The following is a 17630-nucleotide window of genomic DNA, read 5'->3' as shown; positions in this document are numbered from 1 at the left end:
TGAACATGGAAGGATTGATGGAAATAATTTTTTTCTTTGTTTGATACAAGAGGAACGAGAGAAAGAATGGATAATATTTTTATAATATTTTATCAAACTATCATTTTATAAAAATATTATTATTATCAATTTATAATATTTATTTATATTAAAGAAGTAAAAATTTATAAGTTTATAATCTATAATTACATTAAAAATTATATAAATATTTAATTTAATACATGATGTTATAAATTAATTATTAATAAATTAATTATATAAATAACTAACTTTTTTATAATTTAATTTAAATAATTAATTAATATTATCTAAATAGTTAATTAAAAAATAATAAATATAAATAGAGAAATAGAAGATAATCTAATTATTTAATTATAATTATAAAAATTATATATTAAAATTAAAATAATAACTAATAAAATTTAATATTATATAATTAATAATATATAATATATAAATAATATTAATAAAAAAATAAAAAAATATTATATTTTTATCAAAAAAATAATGAAGGATAATTTTGTCAATATTAAGCTGTGTTTGGTTGGGATCATGAAAAGATAAATAGATGGGATTGAAAGAATGGATGATCTTCATCCATTATTTGGTTCAAAAAATTATAGAAATGATGGATAAAAAAGATGAATTGTCCATCCACTCGACCCACTATTTTGCATCCTCTCAAATTAGAAGGATGAAGGATGGATGGATGGATGGAACATTGAATGATGGATTTTAATATTGATAAAATTATCTCTTATTAATTTTTTTGATAAAAATATAATACTATATATATTTTTATATATACTATTAATTATATACTATTAAATTTTATTAGTTATTATTTTAATTTTAATATATAATTTTTATAATTATAATTATATAATTAGATTATCTTCTGTTTCTCTATTTATATTTATCAATTTTTAATTAACTATTTATATAATATTAATTAACTATTTAAATTAAATTATAAATTAGTTAGTTATTTATATAATTAATTTATTAATAATTAATTTATAAAATTATGTATTAAATTAAATATTTATATAATTTTTAATATAATTATAAATTATAGAGATTATAAGTTTATAGATTGTTTACTTTTTTTTAGTATAAATAAGTATTATAAATTGATAATAATAATATTTTTATCAAAGAGTAGTTTTGTAAAATATCATCTATTCTTCTTTTTATTCCTCCTATTCCAAATAGAGGAGAAATCATTTCCACCCATCTTTTCATGTTTTATCAAACATATGAGAGGATTGATAGAAAATCCATCCATCTTTTCTTCCATCCATCCTTTTTCTTTCTTCCATTCTTTCTTCAATCCATCCTTGTACCAAACAGAGGATTAAAATACATCCCTCAATGCTCCATCCTTCCTTCCTTCCACCCAAAATGGTGGACTAAGATGGGTAGACAATCAATCTTTTTCATTCATCCTTTTTATAACTCTTTGAACCAAACAATGGATAAAAACTATCCATCCTTTCAATTTCATGCATCTAACCAAAAACAGCATAAATGTTCCTAGATGCCTCAAATGGTTATAGAATCCAAGATGATCCAGCTCCGCTCAAAGTTAGGTGGTCCTTCAGATGATTGGGCGGGTGCAGTGAAAAGGATAGCCGAGAGGCTGCAAGGTCATCACAAAAATGGAAATTCTACAAAGCTTAGGAAAGCATGAAAAAGAATCAGCCGTCAGCACATATATATGGATATAAATACATGTATACAACAACCAAGGTTCGGATATTCATCAGAAGGATGGTTTAGCTTACCGTCTAAAAGGTACAGTCCACTGAAAAATTATTCTATGGCTTTTATTGTTGGGATAAATTAGCTTATGGGGATTGAATGGATTAGCTCGTTTGGAAGGGGAAGAATTTTGTTTAAGAACTAAAGCATAACTTGGTTAGTTAATACTATGTGTAGGTCAAGGGAAACGGGTGCTTGGATTTGTTACTTAGACCGTGTTAGGAAACTAAATAAAAAAGAACAAATAATACTTAACCCACTTATTTCATCTATTTTCAGTCAAACATTATTTGAGTACTATATGGAGTATATCAATTTTTCACGGAAGTAGAATTGGTGTTTCAAAAAAATTGGCATATCATAAATGCTCTATTTTTCTCCCCCTAGTCTATTTATTTCACCTAAAAATAACTTATTCATGTGCCTCAGGGGGGAAAAAAAAAAACTCCGGTGAAATGGACTGATTTAATGGCTTTTTTCCCCTAAAAGACAGTGTGTTTAACCCAGCTAGTCCGGATTTTTTTTATTCCGCTTTCCAATGCAGCTTCAGTGATTGCTCAGGATGTGCTCTCACTGGTGGTGGGCATGTGCAATGCACGCGAGTAAATGGATGGCTGTGACAAATTACTTAGAAATTTTGAAATATATGACACCTGTCTTCCAGATGCAACTATCGTGGATGTTTTCTTAAGCCATAGCTGAATAAATTACAGTTTAGTTTCAACTAAAACATGAAGAGTTATGGTCTATACTAGGTCAGTCTTCTCTGTCCAGCATCTTACCTCCTCCTGCCGCCGCCGCCGCCGGTGGTATAGCACTCGGGAAATTTCAAGTCCAAACCAATAGACTGAGGAACTGTTTCGTGTTGCTTTTGTTTTTTTTTTTTTTTTTTTTTTTCTATTTTCAAACCCAGAAAAACACTATTACTAACAGCACTTTGAAAATTCTAAATAAGCCCAATCCAACAGACTAAGGGCCCGTTTTGTATTGCTTTTGTTTTCCATTTTATTTTCGAAAAAACTCAAAGAAAATCACAAGTGTTTTGCAAGAAAAAAAACATGGGGCAATTCATTGTTTGTTAGAAATTTCAAAAGCTCCACCATACTCATTATTTTGATACATTTAACCTTTGGTTCTTCTCTTTTAGTTTTCACTATTTCCCGCCTTCTAGGATAACTCCCGCAAAATCAAGAATTTTAGATGGACACGTTCTTCCTATTTTCCCCAAGAAAAGCAAAAGGATTTTAATGTTTTGATGATATTGCATACAGCCGGGGATTAAATCCTGCTCGTACATAACTTCAGTCGCATGACAGCTTGCACCTCAATTACAGCTGGCCAGAAACCTCTCCTACCTTTTTTTTTCTTTTTTCTTTTTCTTTTTAATAAAAACTCACATATTCTGTGAAGTATCTTATAATAATTTGTTAGAATGTTCCAATGGCTCAAAAATTTGTACTTTGGATCGTGATTGTGACTGATTAGAGTGTTTCATTCAAGAGGAAAAGAAAATCTGTTAATTATTTTAGCGTTTTGGACCGACTCTCCTGGCTTGCCTGTTACACGGTGTGAAGTCGCAAACAGCAGTGATTCCACCATGGTCAACGATCCCGGGGGCGAGTAGGTGAGGCATGCGTGGTGAGAGGCACAAGATAACCTCTATCCATACGTGCATGGACGTCAAGAATCTGAGTTGGAAAGGATATGGAAAACTTTTTTTTATCAAGATTTCGTGCGCCTTTCTAACAATATTCTTCGCGAGGAAGACATTAGAGCCACCCCTTTCCGCTTGTGGCTCAAAGATTTTGCCTTCTGTTTCCACATCTATAAAACTCTTGCTTCAGGACAAAAGGGAAAAGATTTGGTGAGGATCCCAATTAAAAGTCTTCGATCAGTTCTGCGACTTTTCTCACACAAAAAGGAACTCTATATTCCATGTAAACAAAAGTGCCGACCAAAGCAGAGATAATCATACAAAGGGACAACGCCACGGCTCCATTGTGTCGAGGTCGACGCAACCTACAGGGTCCACCAGTGCTTCCTTGTCCATGCCGACGCTGATAACATTGGACCAACTGCTTTCAAAGATTCTTAAAAAGATTTCGATAGCATGAAAGATAGGGAATCCAAGGGGATGGCACGCTATAACAATTTAGTAAAGAAAAAACTCTTTAGAAAATGAAGGCATGTTGACAAAAGCAGCTCAAATTTTGGACCGACCACTGCAAACCCCCTGAATGGAGGCTGATTGGATTTATTAGAGCCGAGTAATGGACCAAATGGAAACTGAGACACATTTATTAAAGCGAAGATTCTGCATATAGCTAAAACCACACTACAAAGACATGTAAAGGACAAAATAGAAAACATGATACACTTTGAATATTTTTATTTAGCAGGATTTACTGACATTTTGCAGACATTTTGAATTCACCGTAATGCCATCTCGCTCATTGAAAAGAATGGAAACAACCTGGATTTGCTCACAGTTCTAATTAAATTCAACAATTCACACATCGGTCGGCATACCCCTCTTTTTATCTGAAAGAAGAAACCTTGTTCACATTTGACGACAGATGAATTGCTAACAATACAATCTACATAAATTTTGTCCATATATCAAAATATATATTAGCATACAAAGTATTCTTAATACACCTAAATAATTTTCTTCAAGAAATTTGTCCCGGCCAAAAAGGGGTGTGGTCATGGGGAACAATCAGGCAGCAATACAAAATTCAAAGGCTTCTGCTCAGCCTCCCAAACCAAGTTAGATTCACGCTCCAGCTTCTGCTCAGTCTCCCAAACAAGATTCACTTCATAGTCTGATTCGTATTCCTGGTAAGTAGACACCCAAGAGTGAGAATTTTAGGCATTTTATCCTGAAAAACTGGCAACCTTCTAGAATAAACATGCCTCAAAGATTCAATCTTCAATTCATGGAGCAATCAAAGCAAAGAAGCTTACAATTAATCCAATAGAAAAAAAAAAAAAAACAGCTAATGGAGTTGCTTCAAAATTGATCAAACAACAAAAACATTACCAATAATGCATTTTCAATGAGTAAATCAGGTCGACAGTGCACTGCTAAGACCGGTACTTAAAATTGCTCCGTAACATTTTTAGTGGAAGCGGCAAATCCATGATAATGATCCATAGATCATTCAAGTTCAAGTGATTATAACATTTTGGTTTTTTCTCAATCTTGAGTTTACACTTTACAGCATATGCATAACAGCATATTGAATTTATTATAGTTTGGTTGAAAATCGCTTATGACAAAGCACGTAAGAACCACTGAGTAGAGCATAAATTTTTGCCAGCGCAAGCGCAAAATTATATTTGTAAAAGTTCTCTGGTGATCATTACCTCCAACATCCTGATCAACTCCTTGACTGATGGGGCCGAAATGATGATGCTACGAGCGTTTTGGGATATAAACCCTTCGTCAACAGCCATATCAATGAATGACAACAGTGAATTGTAAAAGCCATCCACATTCAGCAGACCAACCTGTCCCAGTTATAAATATGTTGTTGCTTCAGAAAACACAGAATTTATCCAGTAGAAAGAAGAATACAGATATCAAATGTGATCAGAAGTTGAATATTAAATATGAAACTGCCTAACTAGTTATTAAAAGATTTCGAACCATAAAATAGCCATGTATTCAGTTGCTTATATGAATAGAATATTATATCTATATAACCACCACAGAAAGATAAGCATCTGATCCCACCCAACCGAAAGTTTTACATTTAAAATAACTTATGCCCATTCTAAGTACTTGCAATTTAGGTATATATCAAGTCCTGGTGATCTTCTTAGGTAGGGAGAATCCTAGCAGATATAGAAATGTTAATTAAGTATTGCTTGAGTGCTGCCTCCATATAAACAGTAGTTTGACCGTGACTTTTCTTAGTTATATAAGAGGAATATAATAAGAAATTGCACAAGACAAGGACTAGACTAGAATGATCCTCATTTCTTAGATTCATTACTGCATTAAACCCACTTGTCTAACAGATGAGCCCGCCAAAACCTTCTTGACTATAATGTTAGACAAATACAAGATATCACATGCATCATTCTATTTCTGGTTGGCAAGTACAATAACGCAGTCAATTATAATCCCTAGGAACCCATCAAAACAATGGAACACAGTGCCGTCCATGCACATACATGTTCACTCTTTGGACCAATGGCTAACAGGGACAGGTTTCTGAGCTGAAAGCTTTAGGCTTTTAATTGTGACTAAAAGGCTCATTAGAATTGTTCCAATAACAAATTGGAGGCAGAAGACAACCTTATAATGTCGATCCAATAGACAGACTAGCTTGTACAGAAAAATGAAATAAGAAATCCACAATGAATTGATTATTCATCTTCTAACAAAACGAGATAATAAAATAACTTACCGGCTTCTTGTGAATTCCAAGCTGATACCATGTAATGACCTCAAGCAGTTCCTCAAGCGTACCATACCCACCTGAAGTGCCAACTTACATGAGAAACAAGATGACAGTAAAACAAAGAAATGACATTAGACCTTATAATTCCCCAGGGGGTCGAGCTAAAAAATTTTTACCAGGCAAAGCAATGAAAGCATCCGCTTCACGGGCCATCTCAGCTTTTCTCTCATGCATATCTGATACAGCTCTGACTTCTCCCACAGGCATACCAGTTAACTGCATAAAAAAATTACATTGCATTTATTAGTCCAAAACAGTATCAGGTTATGCTTTCTGCATCTCAAATAACAATGAGTCGGCATAGGAATGCAAATAAAGTTTACTGAGCACAGACAGAAGCAAGATATTGGTGAACATTCTAGAATAAAATGCAGGTAAATTAGCTACGAATAACATGATAGCGGGGGTGGCACACCAGCAGCAGAATGGCAAATCAAATGTTGGTTTCAATTGAACAGCCACCAACACCAGTATGGTAATATTTTCTGATATTATAAGAGTTTAGCTACCCATAAAATTGCGATATTTTTATCTATACCCAGCACACACATTAACATCAAACCGTTATCATGCCCAAAAGACACACAGCATAGAACATCTGTCTTGCAGTAGGAGATTATACCTCAAACTATAACATTCCCATATAGGCATTTTAGGTGGAGGGACAAAAAACAGCAAAGCGCCAGAAGTACCTCCAAAAAACAAAGGTTTCACCCCTACAAGTTTTACGTATTGCTGTAGAAGTACTAAAATTTTTAAAATTCCTCACTCATTCCCTCGTCCACAAAATGGATTTATGCAAAATATATTAAATTTTAGTTCATAGTATAAAATAATATACAAGAAGATGGGTCTTGGCATAATGGTAAGATTGCTCCACTGTGATCTAGGCATTACGAGTTCTAAATATGGAAACAATCTCCCAAGCTATGAGGGTAAGATTGTATAAATCTGACCCTCCCTAACATGTTAGCACCATTGTCTCAAATGCAACAATAAATTCCTAAAATCATGGATTTCGTTTACAAAAGTAAAGAAAAATCAAATGCGAATGACATAGGATGGTAAAATGGGCAATTTCTAGATAACAAACTCACCTCCTTTGGCATCAATGGTTTGGGAATAACTCTGCAAGAGAACAAAGAGAAGCATAGACTCCTTAGTAAGTATCATAAATCCAAAAGTAAACTGAGTGCTTAGACTTCATAAAAAAAGACAAAAGCAAATTGAGAACCGTATCGAACATCCTCAGTAGGTGGGAAAGGGGGCGAGCGAGAAGGCGAGAGAGAGGTTGTTGTCTTTTCCCTCCCTTGTAAGAGAGCACCCAAACTACTTTCTCTTTTAGAAGAATGCAATTAAAACTATCGCAGCAGCGCATAAACCAAATAACAAAGCATCAACCTCATTTCCTTATCAACAGCAGGGAAAAAAAAAAAAGACAAAAAAGGAAGTCGCCATTTTTGGAGGGTGGTAGAAGAAGAAACATGTTCCATTATAGGATAAGATTAAACAAAAAGGAACCCATAGAAGAAAGATGAGGAAGAGATGGAGGATCAAGAGAACCAACCCTAGGACATGGCGCCCTCCATCATGGACTGCATGCGAAACCAGGCCCATCAATCCAATGCTCCCTCCTCCATACACCAAGTCTATGCCCCTTTCTACCTGCACCACACACATGCAAATGCAAACGCCAAAGCACACGTGTCAAACAGCAAAGCTCGTTACACAAATTCCAAGCTTATACTTCCCCAAGCTTAGATAGCAAAATAAAAAGGAAAAGATAAAGAGATTTAAGTGCAAAATTCCCATGGAAGTGGAGGTCCTCATGAATTATAGGATAAGGGTTATGAGGGAACATGGTAATGAGTCATGATACCAAGGGAGCACGTTCCCTTCCGGAGAAGGGTATTAGGAGAGTCTCCTCCGCCGGTCCGCCCCCACCTTTTGTGTTTCTCACAACAATAAAGCTTATCTCTCTTTTTTCTTTTTTCTATTCTTTTTTTTGCCCCTTTAACAACTATTTGGCAGAGATCATGCAAGAAGGCTGCCGTGCGACCAGGTTGATTACAGCTAGCAATCCCTCATGCCAAACCCCTGTACTTCTCAAACCCATTAGGTTCTCGGAAGCTATGCAATTTGTAATGGAAAATAAGACGCAAGAAACTGTTCATTTTAAAGAAGAAATCATCAAAATAGGAATTTTCATAGATCGAGGATATGCATGGACCTAGATTTTTATTTTTTCAAAGAAAATGACGAGAAAACCATTAGAAGATGAACAAAAAGAATCCACCCTCAAAAGAAGCAGAAAAGATGATCAGCAATCCATGGATGACAACCCTCCCATTGTTGTATACAAGCCAAAAATTAACCATCGATCTTGCAATTGGATTCAATAGAAATGCGAAGGAAAAAGATCTAAGACACCCTTTTGAGCATCAAGATCCCAAACCCGATAAAACCGTTAAAAGATAAAACATCATTTTTCCCATCGAGAAGATCGAATCCTTTCGATTTACCAGTTCCTTCCCGAGATCGATAGCGGCCTGCCGGTAGCTCGCCTTCTTCCCCGGCTGACTCCCACAGTAGACGCAGATCCTGCTAAACCTCGACCTCTTCTCCCCCTTCTCCTTCGCCGCGACATCCGTCGCCATCTCTCTCTCCATTCCTTCACCAAACTCCCTTTCTAATGAAGTCGCACTCCAGAGAAACTGGCTACAAGACGTAGGCCACCCAGTCTCTCTATTTATAAAGAGAGGTCTCTTAACGCCGTTTTAGTTCTTAGCGAGATTGTGCCGCTTTACGGTTGTACCTCGACATGAACGGTGCGAGAAGCACGTGATCCGGACGCCCGCCAGCCGCGTGTTTTGTTTGTGAAAACGATTGGCACATTTGGTGTCATATTTAATTTTTCTTTTACGAACAAAATCATAGCAATCGAGATATTTCATATTATTATTATTATTGCTGCTGTTTTCATTATTACTATTTTAAAAATAATTTTATTATTTTTAAAAATTGAAAATATAAATTATTTTTATCTTTACTATTTTTAATAATAAAAAATTTATATTTTTTATCACCACACTTAAAGCTATCTTCGTTGTCACGCCATCACTACTATTATCATTATCATCATCTCCATCACTAACTGAGGTTTTAAATTCATGAGATTGGAGTATTCCGATTTTTTCGTGGAACTATATGCTCCATTGCCTTGTATCATTAATTACAGCAGTAATTCGGATTAAGAGTCTAAGTACTATTCTCTCTCCTCTCTTTCTTTTCTATCATTTTTTTTTATTTCCTTCCTTTTTTTTCTCCATTTTTCCTTGCTTTCCTCCTTTCCTTTTTTTTTGATTTTTCTTTTCTTATCTCTTTTTTTTGCTTTTTTCTTTCTTTTCCGCTCCTTTTTTTTCTCTTCCTTTCATTATTTTTTATCTTTCTTCCTTTATTTCTTTCCTTTTTTTTCTTATTTCCTTTGATCTTTTGTTTCTTTCTCTTTTTTTTTAGCCTCTTTTCCTCTACTTTATCCATATGAATGAGTTTCAGAATTCCAACTCTATTTTGATCTCATTTTCTTATAACAATAGAATAGAATGACTGAAACATCCTCCATTTCATTGAGACTTAAAATCTTGTATATACCACTGACATCATCACCATTACCACCATCAATGTTATCTTCATCGCCACCTCTATTATCATCTTCCTCAACATTATTACCACTATTATCACCTCACCACTTTGATCATAATAAATAAAGTCGTCACCATGGTCTCTACCATATCAATATTTTCATCATTGCTATTATCATATTGATGATGCCTTTATCATTATTGCCACCATCACCTATGCTATTTCCCATTATGACCTTCATTATTTCCGACATTTTCGTCATCATTTCTACTGTTGTCATTATGATTGCACTTTTAAAAATAATTGACTAATATCCAATATTTGGTTATTTTAAAATTTAAAAATAAATAGAAGTGAAAATTTTTATTTTTGTGTTGTTTTTGTATTTCTAAAAGTAAAAAAATGAAAGTGGTGCCAAACAACACCAAATTATTTCTTATTTAATCAATAAGCATTGAAGAGAGATTATGATTTGAATTATATGATATAATGAGGGGTGATGGTTGGCCAGCGAGAGTTTTAATGCAACCAAACATAGTAACTTGCCTGAATTCCATATGCAATGTGATATATAAGATTTGTCTAGATGCAAGAAAATTACATACAAAAATAATTTTTTGAAAATTCTAGTTTTTGATTTTTTAGATCATGAAAAGTTTTAGTTTTTCTTTCCCTTTTCTATGGTTTCCTTGCAACCAAACATGCCTACGAAGTTGCTGGATATTTTGGAATCATAGGATTGCCCCATTATTATAACTTTAAACAAGAGTTTAAACTTGTTCCAGGGATAGACTAAAGTCCACAGTCAATAGAATTTTCCATCTTCTAACCTGCATTCACATACATTTGGTTCACAAATTAGTCAATTATAATGTCATTAAAACTTTATTAAACCTGTATATTGGTGGCGTTGGTATACGAGCATAAAGAAAATAAGAATAAGAAAAACTATATCAAGTATTATTTTGTGAGAGAGAATGGAGGAAGCTCCTAGCTTCCTCTTATTTATTAATGAAAGGAATTATGTACAAGTGAGCAAAAAGAATGAGAAGATACAAAAACAAGATCTCGAATTTAGCTTGGAAGATGATGAACAAGAGTCATCAATCTATTTCATAATGCCTTATGACCATCATTCCCTTTGCTGAAGATAGATGCTCTTAATTGTTGAATGTATGTAAAGTCTTTTGTAAAGCAGAATATACCAAAGAACTTCTTTTAGTGAAAATTCTCGTATCTCTCCTTCTATACCTCTCAATGAAGAGTTGCACATAGCTGTTCTCTAGATCTTCTCATGATGGTTGAAACTTTCTTCGTCTCTAAACGATTCATAGATCATGCAAGTAATAATACCATATGAGTTGTTTATATATGCCAAAATTTTTTCATGAACCTACAATATATTTGTCTTTTTAATATAATTTCAAGATAGCATTGCAACAAAAAAGTTAACCAATATCTTATTCAGATGGCCAGCAAGATGAATCATTTATATTTAAAAGAGTTGCCATTTGCTACTAAAAACTATATCAAACTAAGGGTTCAAGATATGCCATATGGCCACGACCAAATTTTACATTGATTACCGTGTGACTCTTCAGAAAAAAAAAATCATTAATCATTATGTGAAAAAGAAAAATATGCAATTATCGACTTCGCGATGTCTTCTCTAAAAAATAGAAAGGAGATATTAAGCATTTGAATCTTTTATTTCGTAACTATATCGAATTAAAATTTTTTGTCGATCGATGGAGTTCAACAAGGGCGGGATTGCACCAAATTAAAGAAAATTAACTTGGAAAGTTAGACCATGGGAAACTTTTGCCAGTTTCGTCGTACCTTCTTATTGTTTGCAATTTGTATAGATTACATTTGGTCTGGTTCCTAGCACCACCACGCATGTCACGTGAAAACTTCCTCAACAGGAGACTAGGAGGGATGGAAGGCATGGGGATATTTTTTTTTTTTTTAATCCAAATCAATCACTCTCCCGTGCAAGAGTATCCTCCTCGCATGCGCATGGAACTTTCAATGGAAAAATATAGGGCCCAGCAATATACTGTGCTCCCCAACCACTTGCCGATGTCCATCTTGGTGCCACACTCTAAATGTCATTTTCTTGCATTTCTTTCTTCCTCATTTTTTAACAAATATGTCAATTTATTTCTAATCATGTCCAACATGCATAGACTCATGGAAAAGAGTATCTCACAAAAGCATCAGCTTTCACACTTGCATGTGTTCCGTTTTCACCAGAAACCTAAAAGGCTAGACGAGCTGGCGAGCGGGGGGGGAGTGGTTGGATTGTACTTGGATTGCTATATATGCTCTGATAAAAAGTTTTGCTTTGGAGCAAAGATTTTGTCCAATGAAAAATCCTTCAATGTCTAAGTTAGATAAAATTTTAGAGAATGATGGAGACTTGAGAGAAAGTAAGAGAGCATAAGAATGAGAGTATATGTAAGCATATCTAAAGGATAATAACCATCCACATGTGCACGTCATGGGACTTAACATCATAGACTGTGCAATATTAGTGGACTAAACCGTAACGGGTGCCTGTTGGACAAGCTTTAACGGTTTTTATGGAGTCTTAAATGGATGCTATGTTGATGAACTTATGCATGTCCATTAGATTACATTGCTTTTGACAAAAAATATATACACTTGCATTCTTACAACTGGATGCTCATAAAAGATACAAGACCTTTTTTTTTCCCATACAGCAATACATTAATCCTCAAGATAACCTGAGTGGCTTATAAAATTCTCAAACTTGCATGCTTAAATTAATTCTCCTGACATACTATTACCCATACAATAAAACATCTCTTCAGTTATTTATTTTTTTCTTTTTTTTTTTCCTTTTTGTCCATCGTTATTTTGGCTGAGAATAGATGTGTGCTGAGACTCCCATCTCCACCTCAATCCAGTCTAGCTGGCTGTCAGAAATTATTGCAGTATTGCCGCGGTAGCAAACGGTTCTGACCCAGCAACAACTTCAGCATTAAAAAAAAAAAAAAAGTTATTATTATAAAGAATGGGACGGTGAGGTGCCATCAACTTGAGAATGAGAATATCGACTGCGGCAGAGTTCTTCCTGACGCCTTCCTTCGTTCTTTTTCTCGTCTGGCAGCCCTGACGTCACCCTCTGCGTCAGAATGGGACGCCCCTGATGAGCTCATCGCTGACGCTGTCTTCTTATTTTTTATTTATATATATTATCTAAGTAAAAAAATTCTTGAGGAGAAATTTGGGGGAAAAAAAAATGATAGATAGAGATGGCAATACCCTTTCGTAACGCTTTCCCTGCCATTAGACCCCAATCGTCGTTCTTCTCTCCCCATCTCACCTATCACCTTGCCGTCCGAAATTACAATGTTGACTTGGGTCAGTAATGTATGATGCCCATCCGTTCCCACCGTAACCTGTTTCTTAACGTCGCGCGGCAGACACCGGTATGTGGTCGTGACGTGAAGGGGATGACAACGACTGATGGGTCTGACCGTTGGATAAGGTTGGTCGGGCATGTGGCGACAGTGATAACCGTTGGATCGGAGATGATACGGTGCATCTCGAGCGTCAGCGAACAGCCCAAGGACAGACACCACCCGTAGAAATTCGAAAAAACTGTCATCTGAGACTTGTAATACGTGCGAGAGATGAGAAAAGTCGCAGTCGGCACCAGCGTTACTTACCTCGCACATGTCGTGCCGGATGGCAAGGTACATTTCGGTAATTATCCCAAAATAACGGACGTTATTGCGGAAGAAACTCCGTCACCAGCCGTCCTGAGCTTCGGGACTAAAATGTTATTCGGCTAAACTTCTAAACATTCAGATTCTTCTAATTATAAAAATATTTAAATCTAAAATTACATTTTTTTTATATGGATGAAGAAAATATTGAGCAGCAAGAATTTACAAATTTCATACACTATTGTTACAATTGCTACTTCCAAGAATTTTGGTGATGTTTTAATCCTATTACAATGCGTATCTTTCAAACATATATCGTTTATATAACAATGCTGTAATTATGTTGATACAAATGCAAATGGTTCACGATACAAGAATAATAATATTTATCCGTCACTGTTTATCAAAATAACCGAACGGTATAAATATAAAATATTATTTTATTTAAATAAACAATATAACAATCAGATAATGATCATGTAATGACTATATTTTATAACCTGGCTGTTATTGAAAACCGGCGGAACTTCTGACGACATCTTACGCGGTCGAAACCTGCGCTATTATTGCTCTGGAGCGAACGCGCTGCGAGTGGCATATTTCTAGAGTTGCCGGGCGACTTCGGTGGGACTATGGACGGGTCCGGGAAAGCAGAAGTCGAAACGTAGCAAACGCCAAATGATAGAAATCAAAGGATTGGGAGTCGCGTGAAAAGGCGTGGGAAGCCGAGAAGCTGAGAGGGACGAGTCTTGTCGCATCGAATTCTGGCAAGCTTTTGGGAGCGGCGCTGCAATCGAGGGAAATCCGGGTCATGATACCGGAATTAATCTGGGAACTCGTAAAGCCACATATCTTGCAGTCTCTCGGTTGTCTCAGTTTAATCGACACATACACGTGCAATACACGTATCCTTTTATAAAAAAATATTATTATTTACAACATCCCACGTAGCAACCAAGGCTCTTCTTCGATATTTTAGCAAATAATAAAAAAAAAAAACTAAGTACATAAAACGGCAGCGGGGTGGACTTTGAAATGTGGAGTTTAAGATGTATATATTTATCATTTTTTTGGCAGAAGTATGTATTTATCATTTATTAAGTACTGATGCGCCCTTATAGTTTTGACTGGCTTAAAAATTGTAACGTGATTTTATGACTCTCCAAAGAACTGTCATTAAAAAAATGTCCCCGCACTTCGAAGCCACCACCAGCCGTCAAGAAGAATTTTAATTATTTTTATGGGGGTTAATGGATATTATACTTTTAATTCCAGAAAATTTCATCAAATAATCATAACTGTGTCCTGCCGATTAAGTTTGACCATAATTATCTTCAACTCGATATAGCATGGTGTATGAAATCTTTCGACTCCATCCCTCAGAAAAGTTAAGATGCAGCGATTAGGACATTATTGATTATATTAAACTACCATAGTTGTATTCTCACCAAAAAAGAAAAAAGAAACTACCATCGTTGCATTTACAGCAGGCAGAATAAGAATATATATTTTATTTAGCAACAAATATGTTTTAGGAGGATATCACAGCGCAGGTTCATCACAGTCATAGCTGCTGCAATCCGAAACTTCTGATGGCACCGCAGTAATTTAAGCTAAGGAGAACATGACATACACCATATGCAGGGATACCTACAACCTCAAGAATAGCGCTAAGCAAGACCATCATGCTAGATGGAGGAGAATGCAAGTCAGGACGGCTTCTTTGGGTCTACAAATCACAATCATTCAAATTACAAATCACGGCTAAAAAAAATTGCTCAGCATGACCTGAAAATTTTCCGCAATGTAAAATTTTTAAGGAAACATCTAATATTTGACCATTGTCAAATTGCTCAAAATCCAGTTTTTCGTTTCTGAAAAAAAAAAATAGGATCCCCCATTTTTCTTTTCAATCAGTATCCAACCAACAAAATTTTCCGGATGGAAAAGATTTCATGTAGTAAGATTTCTTACAAGCTTCCCTTGTGCATACAAAAGTGAAAGATGCATTACATAAATGGAACCAAAACTATTATTATGCATGCATGTGTAAGCATCCACTGCCAACATCGATTCCCATCGCTTTTCTTGCATGGACGCATGCAGCAATTCTTGATGGAAATGCAATATCATGATGATCTTGGTCCACGGTGAAGCCGGGTATTTGGAATATTCCAAAGCAGGTGTATTGCCTTAGGTAGAATATTCTAGTTACCATGGTCTGGATGCCACAACTCTCCATAAGTTTTGTATTCCAAATGTTAAAAAAAAAAAAATCACACGGACAAATCGTACCTTAGTTACCAAAAATTAGCATGGGTGCGGCAGCAGATTTAGGTGCAGGTACAGCTGAGGGTCTCTTAAAAAAATATTGAATATATAAGAAACACTTAGGAAGTGGATAAGGGAATGAGTTTCTAACGAGAATTCAAAATGGTTTTGCCACCGTAAAGTGAAACCAGATACTAGCATTCCATCAGTCCTATAATTAAGAGGTCAACCAAGAAAGGAAAAAAAAGGATGACTCCCAAAATAGTAAAACAAGAAAGACTCCATATATATATATATATATATATATATATATATATTGGATAGAAATTACATAAAAATATGGAACCAGATATGGATCATGGAAAAGAGGAAACATTTATGATTCTCCAGAAACCGCATCGGCACAGGAAAGAAGAGAAAAACATAAGGGTACGTATCCTTCTCTAACATAAACAGCAGTTGTAATTGATAAATCAAAGATCATGTCCTACTGCTCATATGAGAAGCATATGCGCATATGCAATTAATATTTTTTAAGTATTTATAAAAAATATATTTAATATAATAAATATAGAAATAATGAGAATATTTTTTTTTAAGTAACCCATAATAATATCAATAACAATAATCACTGACATTTAGTGCTTGCTATCTATTACTTGAAAGTAATAGTTATAACATAATTAGCAAATTAACAATATAACCACTAGACCAATTTGAAACCACATCAAATCTAACAACCCACTTGAATTTGCTTCATGCACATAGGCTGCATCTCTCGTCTCAAATTTTGAAGTGAGCAGTATGTGCAATCGCACGACGTAAAATAGGCTACATATTTTCTACCTTGCTTTCTTTACAATATTTTTTATTTTTTTATCTTTTTCTTTTTTTTTTCTTTTTTTTTTTTCTATCCTTTTCTTCTGCTTCCCTTTCTTTCCTTTTTTCCTTTGTTTTTCTTTTTCCTTTTTCTTCTTTTTACTCTGTCCTTTCTTCTTTCCTTCCTTTGTTTTCTTCTCCCTTCTTTTCTTTCTTTCCATTTACTTCTTCTTGTTATTGTCTTTCACTTTTTTTTCCTTTTCTTTATCTTTTCTTCCTTTCTTTCTTTCCTTTTCTTCTTCTCTCCTTACATGGATGGATTTCTTTCCTTATGTGGATGGTTTCGAAGATCCGACTCCATCATGATCTTATTTTCTAACAATAAAGGAATGGGATGGGATGACTGGGATGCCCCTTTCTAACAATAAAGAAACATTACTTGTTTCGTTTTCCTCCCTTTTGATCCTTACAACATAATGAGCATCGTACATTGGATTTCTAAATCTGTAAATAATTTATGCTCAAATTATGAGTTGATTTTATCATTTAATGACTTGCATTTCCTCAGTCATTATAAGTTAATAGGACAGAACCACCTGCAAAATATCATAATTTAATTATAAAAACTCAAATATTCTAACTTTTGGGTGTTCATTATATGTGATTCTGAATGGGCTAAATTCACATTGAATCATGAAGAATCAAAAGCTATACTTGATAAGATAAATAGAGTCAAACTTACATTAACTTTTTTTTATAATGGGAACTCTCCCATTTCGAAACCAAACCAGTTTTTGACTCTATTTATTTTTCCCCGATAATGGAGGCCCAAGATGTGTGCTTTGTTTTGTCTTCACTGTTTGGGGCTCTTTCCAAGTCATTGCATGTGTACATTACTGAGTGTACAATGCAACTAGATGATGTAAAACTCAAACCAACTGCAGCAGAAGTCCAAGTTCAGATC

At 34.7% G+C, this 17630-nt stretch overlaps 1 protein-coding gene across 1 annotated transcript; it reads right to left on the bottom strand.

The window, feature by feature from the left end:
• Positions 1 to 4298: 4298 nt before the first annotated feature.
• On the bottom strand, positions 4299 to 8952 carry LOC105047718 (cytokinin riboside 5'-monophosphate phosphoribohydrolase LOG7). Its single transcript, XM_010926768.4, has 7 exons — positions 8759 to 8952; positions 7804 to 7901; positions 7334 to 7364; positions 6353 to 6452; positions 6183 to 6253; positions 5134 to 5277; positions 4299 to 4602 (listed from the first exon to the last, which is right to left on the bottom strand). Exons 1-7 carry the CDS (start codon positions 8903 to 8905, stop codon positions 4471 to 4473), a joined length of 723 nt encoding a protein of 240 aa, XP_010925070.1. The 5' UTR covers positions 8906 to 8952; the 3' UTR covers positions 4299 to 4470.
• Positions 8953 to 17630: the final 8678 nt, after the last annotated feature.

The sequence above is a fragment of the Elaeis guineensis genome, chromosome 6 (genome assembly GCF_000442705.2).
Source record: "Elaeis guineensis isolate ETL-2024a chromosome 6, EG11, whole genome shotgun sequence".
NCBI classification, from domain to species: domain Eukaryota; kingdom Viridiplantae; phylum Streptophyta; class Magnoliopsida; order Arecales; family Arecaceae; genus Elaeis; species Elaeis guineensis.
Note: the sequence above shows the minus strand (reverse complement) of the source record. Positions and strands in the feature narration are given on the sequence as shown.